Source organism: Salmo trutta, chromosome 35 (genome assembly GCF_901001165.1).
Source record: "Salmo trutta chromosome 35, fSalTru1.1, whole genome shotgun sequence".
In the NCBI taxonomy this organism is placed as follows: Eukaryota; Metazoa; Chordata; class Actinopteri; order Salmoniformes; family Salmonidae; genus Salmo; species Salmo trutta.
In genome coordinates, this window is record NC_042991.1 from 39,112,450 (window position 1) to 39,134,163 (window position 21,714).

Below are 21,714 nucleotides of genomic sequence, written 5' to 3' on the forward strand. Positions count from 1 at the left end.
CCGTCCCTCGTCCCTCGACCCCCGTCCCAGTTCATATCGTTCTCTTCTTCTGGGACCGTTATGCGTCAAGCAGTTCAGAGTAGGAGCGTCAATAAGGCCTTTAATATAATAATGAATAACATTAGATAGAGTAGGAGTGCTGATCTAGGATCAGGTCTATCCTGTCCATGATGTTTAATAGATACAGCCTCAGGTCTCTGGAGTAGTAACCTAGTGTTGTTACCTCTCCTTTAATCTTCCTCCTCTCCTTCTCCCACTCTTCTTCTTCTCCTCCACCTCTCTCTCCTCCTCCCTCCCTCCCTCCCTCTCCTTCACCTCTCCTCCTCCCTCCCTCCCCTTCACCTCTCCTCCTCCCTCCCTCCCTCTCCTTCACCTCTCCTCCTCCCTCCCTCTCCTTCACCTCTCCTCCTCCCTCCCTCCCCTTCACCTCTCCTCCTCCCTCCCTCCCCTTCACCTCTCCTCCTCCCTCCCTCCCTCTCCACCTCTCCTCCTCCCTCCCTCTCCTTCACCTCTCCTCCTCCCTCCCTCCCCTGTCCTCTACGGTGTTTGCAGCAGAGGCTCCTCAGTCTCCAGTTGGGCCAGCTGTCTCCTGAGGTTGTTGACTTTATTCTGCAGCTCTTTGTTGTACTGTATGATATGAACCATCTCGTCGTATGCCTCATCCAGACACCTGGAGCTGCGCTTCCAACGCAGGAACACACCTTGAGGGGGGAGGGGGGGGGGGGCAGGGAGAGACAGAGAGAAAGAGACAGCGAGAGAGAGAGAGAGACAGCGAGAGAGAGAGAGACAGCGAGAGAGAGAGAGACAGCGAGAGAGAGACAGCGAGAGAGAGAGAGACAGCGAGAGAGAGAGAGAGACAGCGAGAGAGAGAGACAGTCAGTGGTAGCATCCCCAAATGGCACCCTATTCCCTATATAGTGCACTAATTTATACTACAGCACTATTCCCTATATAGTGCACTACAGCCCTATTCCCTATATAGTGCACTACTTTACACTACAGCCCTATTCGTTATATAGTGCACTACTTTACACTACAGCCCTATTCCCTATATAGCGCACTACAGCCCTATTCAGTGCACTACAGCCCTATTCAGTGCACTACTTTATACTACAGCCCTATTCCCTATATAGTGCACTACTTTTGACCAGGGCCCATAGGAGAAAGGGGGCTTGGTGGACTGAAAAAGTCTCCGTAGCAGCATAACAACTTGGCCTATAGGGCTATGCTTATGGCCTGCAGGGAATTCTTTAAATCACCAGCTCAGCATGTATATTTCAGCCATAAAGTAGTTAAATACAGGTTGAAACCAAGTCAATCCTCAGGCCTCTATGTTCAGCTGATGCAAGAGCAAGCAAAACTTAAGTCAAAACTTTTATTTTGCCGTTGATTTAAGCAAGTTAAGTAAGTAATTGAGGAACATTCTCAACGACCAGATCAAGAAAGACAAATGAACCTTTCTGGGACCGGGGGCAGTATTGAGTAGTTTGGATGAATGAGGTGCCCAAATTAAACTGCCTACTACTCGGGCTCGGAACATAGGATATGCATATTATTAGTAGATTTGGATAGAAAACACTCTGAACTTTCTAAAACTGTTTGAATGATGTCTGTGAGTATAACAGAACTCATATAGCAGGCAAAAACCTGAGAAAAAATCCAACCAGGAAGTGGATTGTAGTTTTTCAAGACTGGGCCTATTCAGTATACAGTGACTTAGGGTTCAATTTGCACTTCCTAAGGCTTCCACTAGATGTCAACAGTCTTTAGAACGTGTTTCAGGCTTTTGCAGTCAACAGAGAGCGAACAAGACCTCCTGGAGTCTGATGACAGAGAATGACATGGCGTCAATTACGCGCGCATTCACGTGAGGGGTAGCTGTGTTCCATAAAGTTTTTCAAGACATTGGAATCGTCCGGTTGGAATATTACTGAAGTGTTATGTTAAAAAGGCCCTAAAGATCGATGCTTTACAACGTTTGACATGTTTCAACGAACGTAAATAGAACTTTTTGTCGTGAAATTTTTGGCGTGCTTCCTACATTTGGAGTAGCTTACTGAACGTGCAAACAACAAGGAGGTATTTGGACATAAATTATGGACTTTATCAAACAAAACAACATTTATTGTGGACCTGGGATTCCTGGATGTGCCTTCTGATGAAGATCAAAGGTAAGTGATTATTTCTAATACTATTTATGATTTTAGATGACTCCAAAATGGCGGGTATCTGTATTGCTTGATGTCTTTTTCTAAGCGCCGTACTCAGATTATTGCAAAGTGTGCTTTCCCCGTGAAGCTTTTTTGATATCTGTCACAGCGGTTGCATAAAGGAGATGTTCATCTATAATTCTTTGAATAACAGTTTAATATTTTATCAATGTTAATGATGAGTATTTTTGTAAATTGTTGTGCTAATTCACCGGGAGTATTGGAGGCAAAATATTTTCTGAACATCACGCGGCAATGTAAAATGGGGGTTTTGGATATAAATATGAACTTTATCGAACAAAACATACATGTATTGTGTAACATTGAGTCCTAGGAGTGTCATCTGATGAAGATCGTCAAAGGTTAGTGCTTAATTTTAGCTGTATTTCTGGTTTTTGTGACCCCTCTCCTGCTTGGAAAATGGCTGTGTGGTTTTTCTTGTGTTGGCACTGTCCTAACATAATCTAACTTTATGCTTTTGCCGTAAAGCCTTTTTAGAATCGGACAATGTGGTTGGATTAAGGAGAGGTGTATCTTTCAAAGGGTGTAAGATAGTTGTATGTTTGAGAAATTTGAATTATGACATTTTGTTGTTTTGAATTTGCCGCCCTGATATTTCACTGGCTGTGTCCCGCAGGTAGCCCATAGAAGTTAAGGAAAATGGACAACGATTAGAAAGAAAAGGCTAAGGGCACTGAATATTTTAAAACAGGTACTGCCTTCATGTACATATCTACCTCAAATACCTTATTATTACCTATTCTGATGCCTTGTCGCTTCACGCTGCCTTAATTTTCTATTAAATAAGCTGTAATTTTGAGAGTGAAAACCCGAAAACAAAAAATGGGAAAAGCAGAAACCTGGAAAAACTAAATAAAGTAAATAGAATTTGGGGAAAAACAAAACCTGTGTACATAGATCTGGTACTCCCTGTATATAGCTCCACATTGATCTGGTACTGGTACTCCCTGTATATAGCTCCACATTGATCTGGTACTTCCTGTATATAGCTCCACATAGATCTGGTACTGGTACTCCCTGTATATAGCTCCACATTGATCTGGTACTCCCTGTATATAGCTCCACATTGATCTGGTACTGGTACTCCCTGTATATAGCTCCACATTGATCTGGTACTCCCTGTATATAGCTCCACATTGATCTGGTACTTCCTGTATATAGCTCCACATTGATCTGGTACTCCCTGTATATAGCTCCACATTGATCTGGTACTTCCTGTATATAGCTCCACATTGATCTGGTACTTCCTGTATATAGCTCCACATTGATCTGGTACTTCCTGTATATAGCTCCACATTGATCTGGTACTCCCTGTATATAGCTCCACATTGATCTGGTACTCCCTGTATATAGATCCACATTGATCTGGTACTCCCTGTATATAGCTCCACATTGATCTGGTACTCCCTGTATATAGCTCCACATTGATCTGGTACTCCCTGTATATAGCTCCACATTGATCTGGTACTGGTACTCCCTGTATATAGCTCCACATTGATCTGGTACTTCCTGTATAGCTCCACATTGATCTGGTACTTCCTGTATATAGCTCCACATTGATCTGGTACTTCCTGTATATAGCTCCACATTGATCTGGTACTTCCTGTATATAGCTCCACATTGGATCTGGTACTTCCTGTATATAGCTCCACATTGATCTGGTAACTAGGGTACTGTACTTCCTGTATATAGCTCCACATTGATCTGGTACTTTCCTGTATATAGCTCCACATTGATCTGGTACTGGTACTCCCTGTATATAGCTCCACATTGATCTGGTACTCCCTGTATATAGCTCCACATTGATCTGGTTACTTCCTGTATATAGCTCCACATTGATCTGGTACTTCCTGTATATAGCTCCACATTGATCTGGTACTCCCTGTATATAGCTCCACATTGATCTGGTACTGGTACTCCCTGTATATAGCTCCACATTGATCTGGTACTCCCTGTATATAGCTCCACATTGATCTGGTACTTCCTGTATATAGCTCCACATTGATCTGGTACTTCCTGTATATAGCTCCACATTGATCTGGTACTGGTACTCCCGGTATATAGCTCCACATTGATCTGGTACTCCCTGTATATAGCTCCACATTGATCTGGTACTTCCTGTATATAGCTCCACATTGATCTGGTACTGGTACTCCCTGTATATAGCTCCACATTGATCTGGTACTCCCTGTATATAGCTCCACATTGATCTGGTACTGGTACTCCCTGTATATAGCTCCACATTGATCTGGTACTTCCTGTATATAGCTCCACATAGATCTGGTACTCCCTGTATATAGCTCCACATTGATCTGGTACTGGTACTCCCTGTATATAGCTCCACATTGATCTGGTACTCCCTGTATATAGCTCCACATTGATCTGGTACTCCCTGTATATAGCTCCACATTGATCTGGTACTCCCTGTATATAGCTCCACATTGATCTGGTACTCCCTGTATATAGCTCCACATTGATCTGGTACTTCCTGTATATAGCTCCACATTGATCTGGTACTCCCTGTATATAGCTCCACATTGATCTGGTACTTCCTGTATATAGCTCCACATTGATCTGGTACTTCCTGTATATAGCTCCACATTGATCTGGTACTCCCTGTATATAGCTCCACATTGATCTGGTACTGGTACTCCCTGTATATAGCTCCACATTGATCTGGTACTGGTACTCCCTGTATATAGCTCCACATTGATCTGGTACTCCCTGTATATAGCTCCACATTTTATTCCTCGTATTTATTTATTTTTAAACATTTTTTACTCTGCATCGTTGGGAAAGGCTCTAGAAAGCATTTCACTGTAAAGTCTGCACTCATTGTATTCGGCGAATGTGACATTTTATTCGCTCTGAACTGCCAGAATGAATTTATGAACACACCCTTAGTCATGCATAGGAAGTCAATGGGAGTGAAAGTGGTGTAAAACTGGGAAAAGTTATGACTCAACCTTTAGAGTTAGAGGTCAGGGAACTTAAGTAGCATCTGACCAGTCTTGTATGAATCTAAAAACGACATCAGAATAACTCGGGACTAACGCCTCACTTCTCCAGAGGAAGGCCACCAGATGCGTCAAACTCCAGAGGAAGTCATTGATTGAGCATTTGGGAGTGCTTCACTTTTTGAAATGCAGTGAGTGGGAAAAAAGTATTTGATCCCCTGCTGATTTTGTATGTTTGCCCACTGACAAAGAAATTATCAGTCTATAATTTTAATGTTAGGTTTATTTGAACAGTGAGAGACAGAATAACAACAACAAAAAATCCAGAAAAACGCATGTCAAAAATGTTATAAAATGATTTGCATTTTAACGAGGGAAATAAGTATTTGACCCCTCTGCAAAACATGACTTAGTACTTGGTGGCAAAACCCTTGTTGGCAATCAGAGGTCAGACGTTTCTTGTAGTTGGCCACCAGGTTTGCACACATCTCAGGAGGGATTTTGTCCGACGTTTGGCAACTCGAACCTTCAGCTCCCTCCACAGATTTTCTATGGGATTAAGGTCTGGAGACTGGCTAGGCCACTCCAGGACCTTAATGTGCTTCTTCTTGAGCCACTCCCTTGTTGCCTTGGCCGTGTGTTTTGGGTCATTGTCATACTGGAATACCCATCCACGACCCATTTTCAATGCCCTGGCTGATGCCCTGGCTTCTCACCCAAGATTTGACGGTACATGGCCCCGTCCATCGTCCCTTTGATACGGTGAAGTTGTCCTGTTCCCTTGGCAGAAAAACACCCCCAAAGCATAATGTTTCCACCTCCATGTTTGACGGTGGGGATGGTGTTCTTGGGGTCATAGGCAGCATTGCTCCTCCTCCAAACACGGCGAGTTGAGTTGATGCCAAAGAGCGCCGTTTTGGTCTCATCTGACCACAACACTTTCACCCAGTTGTCCTCTGAATCATTCAGATGTTCATTGGCAAACTTCAGACGGGCATGTATATGTACTCGAGCAGGGGGACCTTGCGGGCGCTGCAGGATTTCAGTCCTTCACCTCGTGCAACTACACGAGGTGAGATCTTGCATGGAGCCCAAGGCCGAGGGATATCGACAGTTCTTTTGTGTTTCTTCCATTTACGAATCATCGCACCAACTGTTGCCACCTTCTCACCAAGCTGCTTGGTGATGGTCTTGTAGCCCATTCCAGCCTTGTGTAGGTCTACAATCTTGTCCCTGACATCCTTGGAGAGCTCTTTGGTCTTGGCCATGGTGGAGAGTTTGGAATCTGATTGATTGATTGCTTCTGTGGACAGGTGTCTTTTATACAGGTAACAAACTGAGATTAGGAGCACTCCCTTTAAGAGTGTGCTCCTAATCTCAGCTCGTTACCTGTATAAAAGACACCTGGGAGCCAGAAATCTTTCTGATTGAGAGGGGGTCAAATACTTATTTCCCTCATTAAAATGCAAATCAATTTATAACATTTCTGGAGTTTTTCTGGATTTTTTTGATGTTATTCTGGCTCACTGTTCAAATAAACCTACCATTAAAATGATAGACTGATCATTTCTTTGTCAGTGGGCAAACGTACAAAATCAGCAGGGGATCAAATACCTTTGTCCCCTCACTGTATTTCAAAAAGTGAAGCACTTGGGTGTCAAGTACGGAAAACGCAGGCTAGACATCCGGCAAAACAAAATGCATATGCATCTGGCGGACATCGGGGTTATAAGATTAGCGTCTGTTTACGGCTGGCTTGTCCATCGATGTTGATGACTAGTAATTAGCACGCAAGCCTCCCGTCCGGCCTTTGACCTTCTGTGGAGGCATCACGGCTACTCAAGTGACAGTGAGTGAGGACACCCTAAAATCAGTAAGGACGTCCTATAATAAGCTGCCCACGCAGGACACTTTGGAAGGGGCAGAGAGAGTCATTTAACGTGCCACAGATAGCAACCATCCCAGCTATGGAGAGAATGCCAGGGTGGAATTCAGTGACGTCTGGTAACCCATATAAAGCATTGTAAGACAGTCATATGATCATATGAGCTTCGTAAGCCAGTCATATGAGCTTCGTAAGCCAGTCATATGAGTTCGTAAGCCTGTCCAGGATTTGACGTTAAAGTCTGAAAGGCACTTGCCCATTAGGCAAGTAAGGTATATTTTTGGGTTGCCAGAAAATTTTAATGAGCCTAGCTATTTACATACGGAGGTGGCATATACTGCAGCACTATTCCCTACTCCCTATTCCCTATTCCCTATTCCCTACTCCCTATTCCCTATTCCCTGCACAGGGGAGGAACCAGAAAGATTAGTACTGGAATTCTTTGTATTTTGGTTGCTATCACTACAAAAATGATCTTGCCTGATTGGCAGTCAGGCAAAAAATAATAATAATAGGATTTCCATCTACCCTACAACAGTTAGGCTGTCATTACCATTGCTAACGGCTAAACAAAGTGGTAGATATACCATTTTTTTACGTTACATTTTAGTCATTTAGCAGACGCTCTCATCCAGAGCGACTTAAAGTAGTGAATGCATACATTTCATTTCATGCATTTTTTTTTGTACTGGCCCCCCGTGGGAATCGAACCCACAACCCTGGCATTGCAAACACCATGCTCTACCAACTGAGCCACAGGGAAGACAGGTACCAGGCAGATCACCCGTGATACAAGCCAGTTATCGACGTCCATCCATGTCAGGATGAACAAGCAGCCTATACAGAGTTCATACAGACATTGGCAAATTCAAGGACTTTTTTCCAAGCACTTAATAATTATTTTCAAGTGCCTACATTTGATATTTATTGTAATAGACTACAGGGGGAAAAAAACTCCCCACAAAATGTAGCAAAAAAAAAACTATTCATTACCACTTTAAGAATAATGCTTTTTTTTTTTTTATAGGCCTTCACAATGGCATTATGCATTATCATTCACATTACTGTTACATTCTAAACTATGTCAGAATATTGTGGGCCTTGCCTGACTAAATAGTCAGCATGGTCCCCATGTAACCGATGTGAAATGGCTAGTTAGTTAGCGGTGGTGCGCGCTAATAGCGTTTCAATCGGTGACGTCACTCGCTCTGAGACCTGAAGTGGTTGTTCCCCTTGTGTTGCAAGGGCCACGGCTTTTGTGGCGCGATGGGTAACGATGCTTCGTGGGGTGTCAGTTGTTGATGTGTGCAGAGGGTCCCTGGTTCGAGCCCAGGTTGGGGCGAAGAGAGGGATGGAACCTACACTGTTACACCCACACAAACACACTAATGAAGTCTGTGTCAGACTGACTAGCTACACAGACAGACAGACTTCATTAGTGTGTTTGTGTCAGCCTGTCCGCGCGCCGGCTGGTCAGCCTGTCCGCGCGCCGGCTGGTCAGCCTGTCCGCAGCAGTAGAACTTCTAAATCGGCTAGCAACTTCAATGACATTTTCAAGGACCAAATAGCCTAGAGGAAATGTCTGATTTTCAAGGTAGGCTATTGCATGATGACTGAATTAAATTAAAATAAATAAAATACCTTGTTTGAATACCCATTCTTGCCTTTACTGGTAGATATAACTTGGATCATATTTCGTACCCCTACCGGTCTTCGCTCCATGCAACAACCAGCAACCAAGCTGTTTGAGAGCTAAACGCTCTGCCCTACAGATTATCCCGTGTGCAGCGGGCGTGTAATAAATAAATCAACAAAACAAACAGCTTTGGGGAATGTTTTTTTGTTAATCAATTATATGGCGTAGATTAAAAATATAATTATGATGATTTTTAAAAATTACTGACAGGGAATATCGACTGGTCTGAAGGGTTTCCAAAACCTCCCATGTATATCTAGCCCTGACACACACACTCCTGTGTCGATGTTGACTCTTCAGTTGGTTTATTTTTGGTTTGCAGCATACTGCCTCTTCCTGGTTTACAAGCAGAATACTGCCTCCTCTTCCTGGTTTACAAGCAGCATACTGCCTCCTCTTCCTGGTTTACAAGCAGCATACTGCCTCCTCTTCCTGGTTTACAAGCAGCATACTGCCTCCTCTTCCTGGTTTACAAGCAGCATACTGCCTCCTCTTCCTGGTTTACAAGCAGCATACTGCCTCCTCTTCCTGGTTTACAAGCAGCATACTGTCCCCTCTTCCTGGTTTACAAGCAGCATACTGTCCCCTCTTCCTGGTTTACAAGCAGCATACTGCCCCCTCTTGGTTTACAAGCAGCATACTGCCCCCTCTTGGTTTACAAGCAGCATACTGCCCCCTCTTGGTTTACAAGCAGCATACTGCCCCCTCTTGGTTTACAAGCAGCATACTGCCCCCTCTTGGTTTACAAGCAGCATACTGCCCCCTCTTGGTTTACAAGCAGCATACTGCCCCCTCTTGGTTTACAAGCAGCATACTGCCCCCTCTTGGTTTACAAGCAGCATACTGCCCCCTCTTGGTTTACAAGCAGCATACTGCCCCCTCCTGGTTTACAAGCAGCATACTGCCCCCTGCTGGTTTACAAGCAGCATACTGCCCCCTGCTGGTTTACAAGCAGCATACTGCCCCCTCCTGGTTTACAAGCAGCATACTGCCTCCTCCTGGTTTACAAGCAGCATACTGCCTCATCCTGGTTTACAAGCAGCATACTGCCCCCTCCTGGTTCAGTGGTTATAAAACACCAAGCAGCATACTGCCCCCTCCTGGTTCAGTGGTTATAAAACACCAAGCAGCATACTGCCCCCTCCTGGTGAGTATAGGTAGGACGAGAGAGACTGAAAGAGGTAGGAGGATGAAGAGAGAACACAGAAGCATTGATGCAAGCTTCAACAGAAAGTAAGCAAAGAAATATAACGCAACAAAAAACGGCGCAAAATGTATTGAAATCAACGGTGGACAGGAAATGAGAGTCGGAGTGAGACAAAATACACTATTCACATGTCACATGTTGCCCGACTACAATATTTTATTTTGATACGTAAATAAATACATGCTATGTTAATTTTGGCATGTTTACCTGTCTACGTACCTTAGATCACAAACCCGTAATAAATCAATAGGGCTAACTGGCTAGCTACTACCGCTAGCTAGCCACGAAGAATTGACATCTATCTTGCATAACAGTTTTTAAGGTAATTTTCCCTGTTAAACTATCTGGATAGCTACATTATTACAATTCCCATATCTAGCCGATAATTATGATTTAAAACGTTTGCTTTGTGTATATCTTGTTTCGTCTATATAGTTGTCATTGTCCTGACTGGAAGAACGGGTCAGTGAATGGGGAGGTGCAGCGTGGGGTAATACAGTAGGGGGAGTGCTGCTCTGCGTGAGGTAATACAGTAGGGGGAGTGCTGCTCAGCGTGAGGTAATACAGTAGGGGGAGTGCTGCTCTGCGTGAGGTAATACAGTAGGGGGAGTGCTGCTCAGCGTGAGGTAATACAGTAGGGGGAGTGCTGCTCAGCGTGAGGTAATACAGTAGGGGGAGTGCTGCTCAGCGTGAGGTAATACAGTAGGGGGAGTGCTGCTCGGCGTGAGGTAATACAGTAGGGGGAGTGCTGCTCAGCGTGAGGTAATACAGTAGGGGGAGTGCTGCTCAGCGTGAGGTAATACAGTAGGGGGAGTGCTGCTCAGCGTGAGGTAATACAGTAGGGGGAGTGCTGCTCAGCGTGAGGTAATACAGTAGGGGGGAGTGCTGCTCAGCGTGAGGTAATACAGTAGGGGGAGTGCTGCTCTGCGTGAGGTAATACAGTAGGGGGGAGTGCTGCTCAGCGTGAGGTAATACAGTAGGGGGAGTGCTGCTCAGCGTGAGGTAATACAGTAGGGGGAGTGCTGCTCAGCGTGAGGTAATACAGTAGGGGGGAGTGCTGCTCAGCGTGAGGTAATACAGTAGGGGGGAGTGCTGCTCAGCGTGAGGTAATACAGTAGGGGGAGTGCTGCTCAGCGTGAGGTAATACAGTAGGGGGAGGTGCTGCTCAGCGTGAGGTAATACAGTAGGGGGAGTGCTGCTCAGCGTGAGGTAATACAGTAGGGGGGAGTGCTGCTCAGCGTGAGGTAATACAGTAGGGGGAGGGACAGCGTGAGGTAATACAGTAGGGGGAGTGCTGCTCAGCGTGAGGTAATACAGTAGGGGGAGTGCTGCTCAGCGTGAGGTAATACAGTAGGGGGGAGTGCTGCTCAGCGTGAGGTAATACAGTAGGGGGGAGTGCTGCTCAGCGTGAGGTAATACAGTAGGGGGAGTGCTGCTCAGCGTGAGGTAATACAGTAGGGGGAGTGCTGCTCGGCGTGAGGTAATACAGTAGAGGGAGTGCTGCTCAGCGTGAGGTAATACAGTAGGGGGCGCGCTGCTCAGCGTGAGGTAATACAGTAGGGGGAGTGCTGCTCAGCGTGAGGTAATACAGTAGGGGGAGGTGCAGCGTGGGGTAATACAGTAGGGGGAGTGCTGCTCAAATGGAATGTTCTATGTGTTCTCCACACTCGTCCTCACAAGAACGTACTCAAGAGAACGTTGTCGGAATATGCACTCGGAGCATGAGACTGTGGAGCACGGTAGCATGCATATTGAGAAACACCCATGGATTTTGTGTTGCAGATATGTGGTGGTAGGGTAGTGTCCTGAGGGAACGGTAGGTAGCCTAGTGGTTAGAGCGTTGGACTAGTAACCGGAAGGTTTCTAGATCGAATCCCCGAGCTGACAAGGTAAAATCTGTCATTCTGCCCCTGAACAAGGCAGTTAACCCACTGTTCCGCGGTAGGCAGTCATTGTAAATAAGAATTTATTCTTAACTGACTTGCCTAGTTACATAAAAGGTTTAATAATGTGAAATGTAATAATAAACCCCAGGAAGAGTAGCTGCTGCCTTGGCAGGAACTAATGGGGATCTATAATAAACCCCAGGAAGAGTATCTGCTGCCTTGGCAGGAACTAATGGGGATCTATAATAAACCCCAGGAAGAGTAGCTGCTGCCTTGGCAGGAACTAATGGGGATCCATAATAAACCCCAGGAAGAGTAGCTGCTGCCTTGGCAGGAACTAATGGGGATCTATAATAAACCCCAGGAAGAGTAGCTGCTGCCTTGGCAGGAACTAATGGGGATCTATAATAAACCCCAGGAAGAGTAGCTGCTGCCTTGGCAGGAACTAATGGGGATCCATAATAAACCCCAGGAAGAGTAGCTGCTGCATTGGCAGGAACTAATGGGGGATCCATAATAAACCCCAGGAAGAGTAGCTGCTGCCTTGGCAGGAACTAATGGGGATCTATAATAAACCCCAGGAAGAGTAGCTGCTGCCTTGGCAGGAACTAATGGGGATCTATAACAAACCCCAGGAAGAGTAGCTGCTGCCTTGGCAGGAACTAATGGGGATCCATAATAAACCCCAGGAAGAGTAGCTGCTGCCTTGGCAGGAACTAATGGGGATCCATAATAAACCCCAGGAAGAGTAGCTGCTGCCTTGGCAGGAACTAATGGGGATCCATAATAAACCCCAGGAAGAGTATCTGCTGCCTTGACAGGAACTAATGGGGATCTATAATAAACCCCAGGAAGAGTAGCCGCTGCCTTGGCAGGAACTAATGGGGATCCATAATAAACCCCAGGAAGAGTAGCCGCTGCCTTGGCAGGAACTAATGGGGATCCATAATAAACCCCAGGAAGAGTAGCCGCTGCCTTGGCAGGAACTAATGGGGATCTATAATAAACCCCAGGAAGAGTAGCTGCTGCCTTGGCAGGAACTAATGGGGATCTATAATAAACCCCAGGAAGAGTAGCTGCTGCCTTGGCAGGAACTAATGGGGATCCATAATAAACCCCAGGAAGAGTAGCTGCTGCATTGGCAGGAACTAATGGGGGATCCATAATAAACCCCAGGAAGAGTAGCTGCTGCCTTGGCAGGAACTAATGGGGATCTATAATAAACCCCAGGAAGAGTAGCTGCTGCCTTGGCAGGAACTAATGGGGATCTATAACAAACCCCAGGAAGAGTAGCTGCTGCCTTGGCAGGAACTAATGGGGATCCATAATAAACCCCAGGAAGAGTAGCTGCTGCCTTGGCAGGAACTAATGGGGATCCATAATAAACCCCAGGAAGAGTAGCTGCTGCCTTGGCAGGAACTAATAGGGATCTATAACAAACCCCAGGAAGAGTAGCTGCTGCCTTGGCAGGAACTAATGGGGATCCATAATAAACCCCAGGAAGAGTAGCTGCTGCATTGGCAGGAACTAATGGGGGATCCATAATAAACCCCAGGAAGAGTAGCTGCTGCCTTGGCAGGAACTAATGGGGGATCCATAATAAACCCCAGGAAGAGTAGCTGCTGCCTTGGCAGGAACTAATGGGGATCCATAATAAACCCCAGGAAGAGTAGCTGCTGCCTTGGCAGGAACTAATGGGGATCTATAACAAACCCCAGGAAGAGTAGCTGCTGCCTTGGCAGGAACTAATGGGGATCCATAATAAACCCCAGGAAGAGTAGCTGCTGCCTTGGCAGGAACTAATGGGGATCCATAATAAACCCCAGGAAGAGTAGCTGCTGCCTTGGCAAGAACTAATGGGGATCCATAATAAACCCCAGGAAGAGTATCTGCTGCCTTGACAGGAACTAATGGGGATCTATAATAAACCCCAGGAAGAGTAGCCGCTGCCTTGGCAGGAACTAATGGGGATCCATAATAAACCCCAGGAAGAGTAGCTGCTGCCTTGGCAGGAACTAATGGGGATCTATAATAAACCCCAGGAAGAGTAGCTGCTGCCTTGGCAGGAACTAATGGGGATCTATAATAAACCCCAGGAAGAGTAGCTGCTGCCTTGGCAGGAACTAATGGGGATCCATAATAAACCCCAGGAAGAGTAGCTGCTGCATTGGCAGGAACTAATGGGGGATCCATAATAAACCCCAGGAAGAGTAGCTGCTGCCTTGGCAGGAACTAATGGGGATCTATAATAAACCCCAGGAAGAGTAGCTGCTGCCTTGGCAGGAACTAATGGGGATCTATAACAAACCCCAGGAAGAGTAGCTGCTGCCTTGGCAGGAACTAATGGGGATCCATAATAAACCCCAGGAAGAGTAGCTGCTGCATTGGCAGGAACTAATGGGGGATCCATAATAAACCCCAGGAAGAGTAGCTGCTGCCTTGGCAGGAACTAATGGGGATCTATAATAAACCCCAGGAAGAGTAGCTGCTGCCTTGGCAGGAACTAATGGGGATCTATAACAAACCCCAGGAAGAGTAGCTGCTGCCTTGGCAGGAACTAATGGGGATCCATAATAAACCCCAGGAAGAGTAGCTGCTGCCTTGGCAGGAACTAATGGGGATCCATAATAAACCCCAGGAAGAGTAGCTGCTGCCTTGGCAGGAACTAATGGGGATCCATAATAAACCCCAGGAAGAGTAGCTGCTGCCTTGGCAGGAACTAATGGGGATCTATAATAAACCCCAGGAAGAGTAGCTGCTGCCTTGGCAGGAACTAATGGGGATCCATAATAAACCCCAGGAAGAGTATCTGCTGCCTTGACAGGAACTAATGGGGATCTATAATAAACCCCAGGAAGAGTAGCTGCTGCCTTGACAGGAACTAATGGGGATCTATAATAAACCCCAGGAAGAGTAGCTGCTGCCTTGGCAGGAACTAATGGGGATCCATAATAAACCCCAGGAAGAGTAGCTGCTGCCTTGGCAGGAACTAATGGGGATCCATAATAAACCCCAGGAAGAGTAGCTGCTGCCTTGGCAGGAACTAATGGGGATCCATAATAAACCCCAGGAAGAGTAGCTGCTGCCTTGGCAGGAACTAATGGGGATCTATAACAAACCCCAGGAAGAGTAGCTGCTGCCTTGACAGGAACTAACGGGGATCCATAATAAACCCCAGGAAGAGTAGCTGCTGCCTTGACAGGAACTAACGGGGATCTATAATAAACCCCAGGAAGAGTAGCTGCTGCCTTGACAGGAACTAACGGGGATCCATAATAAACCCCAGGAAGAGTAGCTGCTGCCTTGGCAGGAACTAACGGGGATACATAATAAACCACAGGAAGAGTAGCTGCTGCCTTGGCAGGAACTAACGGGGATACATAATAAACCACAGGAAGAGTAGCTGCTGCCTTGGCAGGAACTAACGGGGATCTATAATAAACCCCAGGAAGAGTAGCTGCTGCCTTGGCAGGAACTAACGGGGATCTATAATAAACCCCAGGAAGAGTAGCTGCTGCCTTGGCAGGAACTAATGGGGATCCATAATAAACCCCAGGAAGAGTAGCCGCTGCCTTGGCAGGAACTAATGGGGATCCATAATAAACCCCAGGAAGAGTAGCTGCTGCCTTGGCAGGAACTAACGGGGATCTATAATAAACCCCAGGAAGAGTAACCGCTGCCTTGGCAGGAACTAACGGGGATCTATAATAAACCCCAGGAAGAGTAGCCGCTGCCTTGGCAGGAACTAACGGGGATCCATAATAAACCCCAGGAAGAGTAGCTGCTGCCTTGGCAGGAACTAACGGGGATCTATAATAAACCCCAGGAAGAGTATCTGCTGCCTTGACAGGAACTAATGGGGATCCATAATAAACCCCAGGAAGAGTAGCTGCTGCCTTGGCAGGAACTAACGGGGATCCATAATAAACCCCAGTAAGAGTAGCTGCTGCCTTGACAGGAACTAACGGGGATCCATAATAAACCCCAGGAAGAGTAGCTGCTGCCTTGGCAGGAACTAATGGGGATCTATAATAAACCCCAGGAAGAGTAGCTGCTGCCTTGGCAGGAACTAACGGGGATCTATAATAAACGCCAGGAAGAGTATCTGCTGCCTTGACAGGAACTAATGGGGATCCATAATAAACCCCAGGAAGAGTAGCTGCTGCCTTGGCAGGAACTAATGGGGATCCATAATAAACCCCAGGAAGAGTAGCTGCTGCCTTGGCAGGAACTAATGGGGATCCATAATAAACCCCAGGAAGAGTAGCTGCTGCCTTGGCAGGAACTAATGGGGATCCATAATAAACCCCAGGAAGAGTAGCTGCTGCCTTGGCAGGAACTAATGGGGATCTATAATAAACCCCAGGAAGAGTAGCTGCTGCCTTGGCAGGAACTAACGGGGATCTATAATAAACCCCAGGAAGAGTAGCTGCTGCCTTGGCAGGAACTAACGGGGATCTATAATAAACCCCAGGAAGAGTAGCTGCTGCCTTGGCAGGAACTAATGGGGATCTATAATAAACCCCAGGAAGAGTAGCCGCTGCCTTGGCAGGAACTAACGGGGATACATAATAAACCCCAGGAAGAGTAGCTGCTGCCTTGGCAGGAACTAACGGGGATCTATAACAAACCCCAGGAAGAGTAGCTGCTGCCTTGGCAGGAACTAATGGGGATCCATAATAAACCCCAGGAAGAGTAGCCGCTGCCTTGGCAGGAACTAACGGGGATACATAATAAACCCCAGGAAGAGTAGCTGCTGCCTTGGCAGGAACTAACGGGGATCTATAATAAATACTAAGAAAAAGAAAGTGGAAGAGGTCATACTGAGAGGTGAACAAGAAACTAAGAAAAGGGAGGGAAGCTTGAATAGACAGATACTTTTTCTTTTGAAAGTCCTTCTGGCCACAATGTTGCACAACAAGAGATATTTTTAGAAATTTTAACAGTAACTACTAACCACAAAAAAAAATGAACAGCTCTCACACAAAAAAATGTGGTTTGGAATTTTAGATGTCGCTAGTCGTGCGTCAGAATTAGTAAGTGTCGAACTCCCCTAAACCCATTCTACTCATGAATCACCCAAAACAGAACAACGACCTGGGATTAGGAAGAACATTTGAGGTCAGGGGTTAAGAATGGAGCCAGGTTCTTACCTTCCCATAGTAGCAGGCTCTGAGGGGCTACGGAGGGCCATATAACCAGACAGTTGGCCTCGTAGAGCGGGTTAGACAGCCTCTCCACCTCCTGGGGCCGGTTCACCCATGACCACAGAGAGACTGTCTTCTGAGATAGGTTCAACTTAGACCTGGGGGGAGGAGAGATTCAAAAGAAAATTAGAAAAATGTCCTCCTGTGTGCTACCTATATCCCATCACTAGAATCCCCATACTTTAATGAAAACAGCGTCTCCATCCTGGAGGGAAATATTTATAATTTCCAGGCCCAGGGACATGTACTAGTCTGTGGTGACCTAAATGCCGGAACTGGACAAGAACCTGACACCCTCAGCACACAGGGGGACAAGCACCTACCCGGAGGTGAAAGCATTCCCTCCCCCATATGCCCCCCTTGACACAACTATGACAACATAACCAACAAAAATGGGTCACAACTCCTGCAGCTCTGTAGGATGCTGGGTCTGTATATAGTCAACGGTAGGCTTTGAGTGGACTCCTATGGTAGGTACACCTATAGCTCATCTCTTGGCAGTAGTACTGTAGACTACTTTATCACTGACCTCAACCCAGAGTCTCTCAGAGCGTTCACACTCAGCCCACTGACACCCCTATCAGACCACAGCAAACTCACAGTCTACTTGAACACAGATATACTCAATCATGAGGCATCAACGCCAAAGGACTACCAGAACGCACTGGATTCTCCAATTACATTGAATAAACTGCAGGACAAAACACAAACCCTCCAACCCAACAAAAACCTGTGGTGTTGATGGTATGCTAAATTATTTAAATATATAAAAACACAAATTCCAATTGGAAATACTTAAACTCTAACATCATCCTTAGGTCTGGTATTTTCCTGAATATTTGGAACCAAAGACTGATCACTCCAATCCACAAAAGTGGAGACATATTTGACCCCAATAACTACCGTGGGATATGCGTCAAAAGCAACCTTTGGAAAATCATCTGCATTATCATTAACTGCAGACTCGTACATTTCCTCAATCATTTTTTTTTTTTACTGAGCCAATGTCAAAATTGGCTTTATACCAAATTACCGTACGACAGACCACATATTCACCCTGCACACTCATATTGACAAACAAAAACAAAACAAAGGCAAAGTCTTGTCTTGTTGATTTCAAAAAAGCATTTGACTTAATTTGGCATGAGGGTCTGCTATACAAATTGACGGAAAGTGGTGTTGGGGGAAAAACATACAACATAAAATCCATGTACACAAACATACATTTCTTACCACAGGGCCGTGGGGTAAGACAGGGATGCAGCTTAAACCCCACCCTCTTCAACATATATATCAACGAATTGGCGAGGGCACTAGAACAGTCTGCAGCACCTGGCCTCACCCTACTAATGTTTGCTGATGATCTGGTGCTTCTGTCCCCTACCAAGGAGGGCCTACAGCAGCCCTGACAGACCTGGGCCCTGACAGTAAATATCAATAAGATCAAAATAATGGTGTTCCAAAAAAAGTTCAGTTCAGTTACTAGGACCACAAACACAAATACAAATTCCATGTAGACACCGTTGCCCTAGAGCACACAAAAAACTATACATATCTCGGCCTAAACATCAGCTCCACAGGTAACTTCCACAAAGCTGTGAACTATCTGAGAGACAAGGCAAGAAGGGCCTTCTATGCCATCAAAAGGAACTTAAAATTTGACATAACAATTAGGATCAGGCTAAAAATACAACAAAAATACTTGAATCAGTTATAGAACCCATTGGCCTTTATGGTTGTGAGGTCTGGGGTCCGCTCACCAACCAATAATTCACAAAATGGGACAAACACCAAATTGAAACTCTGCACAAATATCCTCTGTGTACAACACAAAACAACAAATAATGCATCCAGATACCTGTTAATTATCAAAATACAGAAAGGACCCGTTAAATCCTACAAAGCAACATAACAAATCCAACACCTACAGAGAGATGAACTTGGAGAAGAGTCCCAAGCGAACTGGTCCTGGGGCTCTGTTCACAAACACAAACAGACCCCACAGAGCCCCAGGACAGCAACACAATTAGACCCAACCAAATCATGATAAAACAAAAATATAAATTACAGAGCAAACTAGAATGCTATTTGGCCATAAACAGAGAGTACACTGTGACTGACCCAAACTTAAGGAAAGCTTAGACTAATGTACAGACTCAGTGAGCCTTGCTATTGAGAAAGCCCGCCGGAGGCAGACCTGGCTCTCAAGAGAAGACAGGTTATGTGCACACTGCCCACAAAATGAGGTGGAAACTGAGCTGCAACCCATATTTATGTTTATTTAAACTTCCCTTTTGTTACTTTTAACTATTAGCACATCATTACAACACTGTACACAGACATATGACATTTGAAATGTCTTTATTCTTTTGGAACTTTTGTGAGTGTAATGTTTACTGTACATTTTTTGTTTGTTTATTTTACTATAGTTCATCTATTTCACTTGCTTTGGCAATGTTAACATATATGTTTCCCATACCGATAAAGCTGTGCTTGATTAGCTGAACCACTTCCTCTCACACCGAGGCTAGAACCAAAGACCTCTGCCTCGCAAAACGCATGTAACCACCTAGTTAGCGACGTCTTAGCCGACTAGGTTACCAAAAATCTAGGCGTTTCAATAGTACGGGTGGAGACTTTTCAAGCTGGGAAGAGAGGTCAGGAATATGACTCAGAGACTTAGCAAACCCAGACTTCAGCTAACGCCCATTTCCAGATCTCACATTAGTGATAGTGCCTTGTTGATAGTGTTGTTCAGAAGGTAGAAACTAGGGCCTGTAGGACCTGCCTTGTTGATAGTGTTGTTAAGAAGGTAGAAACTAGGGCCTGTAGGACCTGCCTCGTTGATAGTGTTGTTCAGAAGGTAGAAACTAGGGCCTGTAGGACCTGCCTTGTTGATAGTGTTGTTAAGAAGGTAGAAACTAGGGCCTGTAGGACCTGCCTTGTTGATAGTGTTGTTAAGAAGGTAGAAACTAGGGCCTGTAGGACCTGCCTTGTTGATAGTGTTGTTAAGAAGGTAGAAACTAGGGCCTGTAGGACCTGCCTTGTTGATAGTGTTGTTAAGAAGGTAGAAACTAGGGCCTGTAGGACCTGCATTGTTGATAGTGTTGTTAAGAAGGTAGAAACTAGGGCCTGTAGGACCTGCCTTGTTGATAGTGTTGTTAAGATGGTAGAAACTAGGGCCTGTAGGACCTGCCTTGTTGATAGTGCTGTTAAGAAGGTAGAAACTAGGGCCTGTAGGACCTGCCTTGTTGATAGTGTTGTTAAGAAGGTAGAAACTAGGTCCTGTAGGACCTGCCTTGTTGATAGTGTTGTTAAGAAGGTAGAAACTAGGGCCTGTAGGACCTGCCTTGTTGATAGTGTTGTTAATAAGGTAGAAACTAGGGCCTGTAGGACCTGCCTTGTTGATAGTGTTGTTAATAAGGTAGAGCAGCGCTTTATTATGGACAGACTTCTCCCCATCTTAGCTACTGTTGCATCAATATGTTTTGACCATGACAGTTTACAATCCAGGGTTACTCCAAGCAGTTTAGTCACCTCAACTTGCTCAATTTCCACATTATTCATTATGAGTTAGTTGAGATTTAATATGAGACCAGCTAGGAGCTCTGTTCCAAACGTAACCCCTCCAGTCTTTCACACACACACACACACACAAGAACCAAGTAACTAAGAGGGGTAAGTGGGCCTTGTCTGCTGGAGTGACAAGTCTATGTCCCAAATGGCACCCTATTCCCTACATAGTGCACTACTTTAGACCAGAATCCTATTCCCTACATCGTGCCCTGGTCAAAAGTAGTGCACTTGCACTATAAAGGGAATAGGGTTCCATTTAGGATGCAAGTCTACCTTAGAGGGACTGCCTTTAAAAAGCAACAAACCTTTGAAAATTGCCAACGTGGCAATGATTTACATTTTAGTAATTTAGCAGACGCTCTTATCCAGAGCGACTTACAGTAGTGAATGCATACATTTCATACATTTTATTTCCCCCCACCCCGTACTGGTCCCCCGTGGGAATCGAACCCAAAACCCTGGCGTTGCAAACACCATGCTCTACCAAGTGAGCTACAGCGAAGGCCCTATGATATGAGCCAGGAAAGTTATTCCAACGTCAACATTGACTACAAAGTGTAAATAGAATACATTAGTTTTTGATTTGACGATGTACATTTGCTGCACCAAAAACACCTTAGTATGATGTTTTAGTTGGGCAATTTTACATATTCGGGGGAAGAAAAAAAAAATACCAAAATTAATTATCTTAGTTATCTAAGATTCATTCTGGGGATTTTGAGGAAGTGAAATAGGCAGTGTTTCATGGGGGACAAACAGTCAGGATACACACCTACAACATTGAAATCTAGTTTTTTTTTTTTAATGAGCAACGTTCCAATTGGCATGTTCAGCGGCTCTTCAAAGCCGTATTAATCTCAGACTTAGTGGGGTAACTTGAGCAGTAACTTGTGTATCCCCAGTCCCTTCCAGTGAACAGCGATTCTCCCCTGTAGAACACTCTCTCTGGCTAATCAGGTCTGAGGTAATGCTGACCTGCGTCTGACTGGCTGACCAGGTGTGAGGTAAACGCTGACCTGCGTCTGACTGGCTGACCAGGTGTGAGGTAAACGCTGACCTGCGTCTGACT

The 21,714-nt window shown here is 45.4% G+C and overlaps 1 protein-coding gene across 4 annotated transcripts in view; it reads right to left on the reverse strand.

Annotated features, from left to right (window-relative positions):
• Positions 1 to 522: 522 nt before the first annotated feature.
• Positions 523 to 21,714, reverse strand: part of mtmr9 (myotubularin related protein 9) — a 40,498-nt gene continuing 19,306 nt past the window's right edge. For all 4 annotated transcript variants that reach the window (XM_029734423.1, XM_029734425.1, XM_029734424.1 and 1 more), the window contains 2 exons: positions 17,016 to 17,167; positions 523 to 701 (listed from right to left, as the gene is read on the reverse strand). In XM_029734423.1, coding sequence (XP_029590283.1) covers positions 538 to 701; positions 17,016 to 17,167 — 316 coding nt within the window. In that variant the 3' untranslated portion in view covers positions 523 to 537. The remainder of the gene's footprint in view (positions 702 to 17,015; positions 17,168 to 21,714) is intronic.